At 48.4% G+C, this 5,969-nt stretch overlaps 1 protein-coding gene across 1 annotated transcript; it reads left to right on the top strand.

The window, feature by feature from the left end:
- Window positions 1–366: 366 nt before the first annotated feature.
- Window positions 367–5,664, top strand: LOC123987999. Its single transcript, XM_046286571.1, has one exon. The coding sequence runs from the start codon at window positions 367–369 to the stop codon at window positions 5,662–5,664; it is 5,298 nt and encodes a 1,765-aa protein (XP_046142527.1).
- The last annotated feature ends 305 nt before the right edge of the window (window positions 5,665–5,969 follow it).

Raw genomic sequence — 5,969 nt, 5'->3', positions numbered from 1 at the left:
TCCCGTTGCATGGGCGATTCTTTGTTCGCGCGTTCTTTCCTGTAGGGGCGAGTAACGTAAACATAGACTTTTGGTCGCGTCGCCACGAGTTCAAGTGGGCCCTCGGCGTCACGTTTCTTCGAACTTTGCGGTCCGTTTCGACTGCAGAGACGTGGGAAATTTTTATTTTTTGTTTGAGAATAACGTCAGGACTATAGTGATTTATTGTTTGTTTTAATTATAGTAGAGCGATACAAATATATTGTTATATTTTCTTTATTCTTGTTTGGTAATTGGTTTATTGAATTTAATTTTGTTATTAGCTTATTTTATTAGTTTTGATTCGCGGTTTAGATTAATTAAGTAATTTCGAGATTTTTGATTAATATGGCGCCTACCGCTTTGAAAAGGCTCATTACGGTGCAGTACACGCGATTAGCAGAAATCGAGTTGTCGAGCTCTCGATTAAGAGACAAAGATCGCAGCACTTTTAATCGAAATATTATAGCTTCGCGAATCGAGTCCCTACAGGAAATCTGGAAGGATGTGCGTAGCGCGCATGCTGATATTTCAATTCGTGATGAGGCGGAGGGCGACGCGTATCTTACGGATAATGTGATTGGCCGCTTGCAATCGACATACGAAGATACGCTTGATTTTTTGTTGACTGTACAAGCGGAATTGGAGGCTGCAGAGCAGCCTACCTTGCCGACCGGGCCACCGAACGCTAGCTCTTCTTTAACACTCGAGCACCGCGCGGCTAAACTTCCCAAATTAGATTTGCCTACGTTTTCCGGTCAATACGAGGACTGGGAAAATTTCTGTGATTTGTTTACTAGCTTAGTACACAATGCACCCGGCTTGGCTGATGCAAGCAGGTTGCAATATTTAAAAACTTGTTTAAAGGGGGCGGCTGCGGATCTCGTTAAAGATGTGACGACTACGAACGCGAATTATTCGGCGACGTGGCAAGCTTTGAAAGCGCGTTTTCACAATCCGCGTTTGATTGTATACAAACATTTAAGGGCACTTTTGGATATGCCATATTTGAAGAAAGAATCCGCAACAGAGTTGCGTTCATTTGCTGACGAAGCTCAGCGTATAGTACGGGCGTTAACAAATTTGCAAATGCCAGTAGGGCATTGGGATATTTGGTTTGTTTATATCCTAGCGGCTCGTCTGGACTCCGATTCTCAAAAAGCGTGGGAGACGGAATTAAGTGTTAGGGATCGTCGTATGGTTTTAGATAGCGTCGCGGAATTGGGGGACGTAAACCCTTTAGATCGATTTCCGAAATTCGCGGATTTATCCGAGTTTTTAGAAAAACGCGTTCAGGCGCTCAGTATGGTCGCTTCAAATAGTATTAAACCGGAAAAAGGGCCTTCAGCTATACCTAAGACTGTACTGGGATCGCGACGGGTATTCCATGCTGTTTCGTCTCAACCTTCAGTTGATGGGAAACCGAAGTGTCCCTTGTGTACTGGCGCGCACTGGTTAGCCAAGTGCTATAAATTCCAGGCCAAGAGACCTTTCGACCGCCGTAGAGAGGTACGCCGGTTACAACTCTGTTACAATTGTTTTGGCCGTCATAGGGTGTCCGACTGTCGTTCGTCTTTTCGTTGCACGCAATGCAAGGAAAGGCACCATAGTATGATTCATTTGGTACAGGCCAGCGGTTCTCAGTCAAAGGAAAAAGATTCGGTTGAGTCACAGGGTTCAAACGACGGGAAACCCTCTACGTCCTCGGGTGTTAATGTGCACACTGCACGTGTTCTTTCGCGTAGGTATACGGTGCTGTTAGCAACTGCTCAGTTAACGTTGGAAGGGCCACACGGGGCGCGGACCCGTGTGCGGGCTTTGCTAGATCAGGGATCTCAAGGTTCGTTTATATCCGAATCAGTTGCTAACCTTCTAGGTTTACGAAAGCGTCGCGTTGATGTTCCGTTAATGGGTCTCGGTGCGAAGTCTGCCGGCACTGCCTGTCTGGCTACGAGTTTTAAAATATGTTCGTTAGTTGACCCGTTGTTTCAACTCGAAACGGAAGCGTTGATCCTGTCGAAACTCACGTCGCAGCTTCCGGCTCGACACATCATGGAGTTGGATCTCGGGTCGTTCGCGGGGTTGTCTTTGGCGGACCCACAATTTTATATTCCGGGATCGGTCGACGTTATTTTTGGTGCAGACATTTATGGACAATTGTTGCGTTCGGGACTGCGTAGTTTTCCTCCCTCGTCCCTGATTGCGCAGGAGACGGTCCTTGGTTGGATTGTCTCCGGCCCTGTACGTTCGGACGGTTCACGGCGGGCGGTCCACCATTTAGCCGCGCCACTTCACATGTTGCATTGTACCGCGGAGCATGACCTAGACGAGTCGCTACAGCGGTTTTGGAACCTCGAAGATTTACCAGCGGCCACGTCGCTGAAACCATTAGACGAAGCGTGCGAAAGATTGTTTCGAGAGTCACACGGTCGTAATGCAGACGGTCGGTTTATTGTACGTCTTCCGTTAAAATCTGAGCCGCCAGCGGTTGGTCCGGAAACCAGACGTATGGCTATCGGCTCTCTTGCGCATATGTATCGCCGGTTTGATCGCGATTCTAGACTTGCATCGGCATACCGCGAATTTATGTCCGTTTATGAAAGTTTAGGACATATGGAGCGTGTTCCCGCGTCGGAGCTTGTTAATTCGCGTGCATGGTACCTTCCACATCATGCGGTCGTGCAATCGACGCCGTCAAAGTGGAAGATTAGAGTAGTTTTTGATGCGTCGCGAAAGACTCGCGAAGGTCAATGTTTAAATGATTTCCTTTTGCCGGGACCTGCTCTTCAGCGTGATCTCTCGTTGATCTTATTAAATTGGCGACGGTATCGTTTTGTGTTTACGGCGGACGTTGTTAAAATGTTTAGGCAAATTTGCGTCGCGCGCGTTGATCAAGATTTGCAAAGGATAGTATGGGCTCCTAGCTCGTCGGAGACGCCGGTGGAATACCGGTTGACAACCGTGACTTATGGGACGGCGTGTGCTCCCTATCTCGCGATTCGTACGCTTCTACAATTAGCGGAGGATGAAAAATCGCGCTTCCCTCTCGGTGCCCAGTGTTTAATATACAATACGTATGTGGACGATACGTTTTCGGGCGCGGACGAGCTCGCCGTCGCGGTGCGCACCCGACGGGAGCTCATTGACCTTTTAAAATCGGCGGGCGTTGAGTTAGATAAATGGGCCGCGAATCATGCTGATTTGCTGCCGGGCAATACACAGCAATCTGGGACGGAAGACTCAAAATCAATAGGTATCGATGAGTCTGTCAAAACTTTAGGGGTTCAGTGGAATCCAAATCGGGATGAATTTCGTTTCACTACGTTAGATTTTAAAGGCTTAACCGGAGCAGTGACCAAGCGATCTGTTCTCTCCAATATTGCGCGCTTGTTTGATCCGCTGGGGTGGTTGGCTCCGATTACGATAACCGCCAAGATTTTGATGCAGGATCTTTGGATTCTAAAGATTGGATGGGACTCTGTTCTACCACTAGATGTGCAGGATAGATGGCGTGATTATTGTAGCTCTCTTTCAATTTTGCCTGCCTTGCCAATTAGTCGATGGTTGGGAGCCTCTTGCGACTCGGGTTTGCAGATTCATGGGTTCTCAGACGCCTCATCCCGTGCTTATGCTGCAGCAATTTATATTAGAATTCATGAGGGAAATGGTCGGTTTCGAGTTTCTCTGCTATCCGCGAAAAGTAAAGTTGCTCCTGTGAAAACAGTGAGCATTCCTAATTTAGAGTTGTGTGGGGCCGTATTACTTGTCAAGCTTCTTTGCCATGTTCGTAAACTAGATTTTTTACAGAATTTGCCTGTTTTTACTTGGTCTGACAGTCAAATTGTTTTGACTTGGCTTCGCAAACACCCATGCCATTGGAAAACTTTTGTGGCGAACCGTGTATCGTTCATCCAGACCGAGTTGCCGAGTGCTATATGGGCGCATGTGCCCACGAATGAGAATCCCGCAGATTTGGCTTCACGTGGTAGTAAGCCTGCAGACTTGATACATGCAAACCTGTGGTGGCATGGGCCTGATTGGCTTGCGATGCCCGAGGAGCACTGGCCGAAAGCGCCGCTAGCTCCGCAGGTCTTGCATGTTGAAGCGACTCCGAGTGATCCGGAGATTTTGTGTAAATTTTCTACGTTGACTCGGTTAACTCGTGTTGTGGCTTTTTGTTTACGTCCATTGGTTAGTTTGCGAAGGCGCAAGGACAATCTTTCTAAATTACCTGATTTTTTGACCACATCAGAATTGTCTGCAGCACGAATTGCAATAGTTAAGTTGGCACAGGCGCATGCTTTTGATTCAGAAATTAAATTGTTACAGATGGGGAAAAGTTTACCGAAGCGTAACCCTTTGCTTAGTTTAAATCCGTTTGTGGACAAGATGGACGGTGTTCTGCGCGTTGGGGGTCGTCTAGCAAATTCGAGTTTGTCTCACGATCGCAAGCATCCACCTATTTTACCGCGTCGTTCTCCACTTAGTCGTTTGTTTGTTCGGCACGCGCATCGTTCCTGTCTTCATGGTGGACCTACGCTCACGATGAATACGGTTTTACAATATGCATGGATTCTCGGTAGGACCCGTCTGGTCAAAACGGAGATTCGACAATGTGTCACTTGTCAACGCGTCAAGCCACGTTTGGCCTGGCAAATGATGGGCAATCTGCCTGCCACGCGGATTACACCAGCTCGACCGTTTTCTTCCGCCGGTTTAGATTATGCTGGACCTTTCCAGGTTCGCACTGCTAAGGGTCGGGGTTATAAATGTTATAAGGGTTATATTGCACTTTTTGTTTGTTTCACGACACGAGCAATCCACCTTGAAGCAGTGAGCGATCTCACGACTCGGATGTTTCTTGCCGCGTATCGGCGTTTCGCAGGACGTCGAGGGGTCTGCCGGAACCTTTATAGTGATAATGCTACCACGTTCCAAGCCGCGGATAAAGAGTTGCGGGCCATGTTTATAGCGGCTTCGGATTTTTATAAGAGTGTAGCCGCCACTCTCGCGAATGACGGAACGACTTGGACGTTCATCCCTCCGAATTCTCCCCACTACGGAGGTTTATGGGAAGCGGGGGTAAAATCGGTTAAACATCACTTGAAACGGGCGATTGGTGATCGACCTTTAACCTTTGAGGAGTTTTCAACTGTTTTAGTAGAAATTGAGGCGTGCCTCAATTCGCGGCCTCTTTGCCCTTTGAACGCGGATATTGAAGATCTGCAGGCTTTGACACCTGCGCATTTTCTCGGTGTAGCTTCAGGGTTAGTTCCAGACGAATCACCCCCCGACGTGTCAGAGAATCGTCTTGAACGGTTTCAATTGCTTCAATCGATTAGAAACAATTTTTGGAAGAAATGGTCGGAGGAATACCTGCAGCATCTGCAAGAGCGTTCAAAATGGCGAGGACCAACGGAAAATTTCGCGGTCGGTCAACTGGTTCTCGTGCGGGACGACCGGTATCCTCCTTCGAAATGGCCTCTCGGGCGCGTTACTGAAGTCCACCTTGGACCGGATGGTTTAGTGAGAGTAGTCACGGTACGAACGGCTACTTCTTGTTTAAAGCGGCATGTTGCGCGATTATGCCCGTTATGGTTAGAGCGGAGTCCATCCAAGCCTGCGGCGGATAATGCAATAATTTGAGCGCGAGTTAAAGGTTCGTCCGGTGGACGAAGGCGGGCGGAATGTTCGCGTCGCGCGATTGCATACTTGCTCGAGCGGTTGTTTTTAAATTTGGCGCTGTGCGAGGGTCTGCGGTTGGACGATGTCACGCAACCCTGCGCAGGCGCGGGTGGCGTGTCGGTGGTGGTGGCGGGGTATGGCCCGGGATCGGGCCCGCGCATTGAACCGTGATCGGTCAATTTGTGCGGGTGTTTTCCCAGAGTTTTTCTGAGTTTTCCCAAATCTTTTAAAGAGTGAATTGTGTTTTGGATCTTGGACTGGTGGTG

The sequence above is a fragment of the Osmia bicornis genome, chromosome 7 (genome assembly GCF_907164935.1).
Source record: "Osmia bicornis bicornis chromosome 7, iOsmBic2.1, whole genome shotgun sequence".
Taxonomy (NCBI): Eukaryota; Metazoa; Arthropoda; class Insecta; order Hymenoptera; family Megachilidae; genus Osmia; species Osmia bicornis.
The sequence above is the reverse complement of the archived record's forward strand: the minus strand, read 5'-3'. Positions and strand labels throughout refer to the sequence as shown.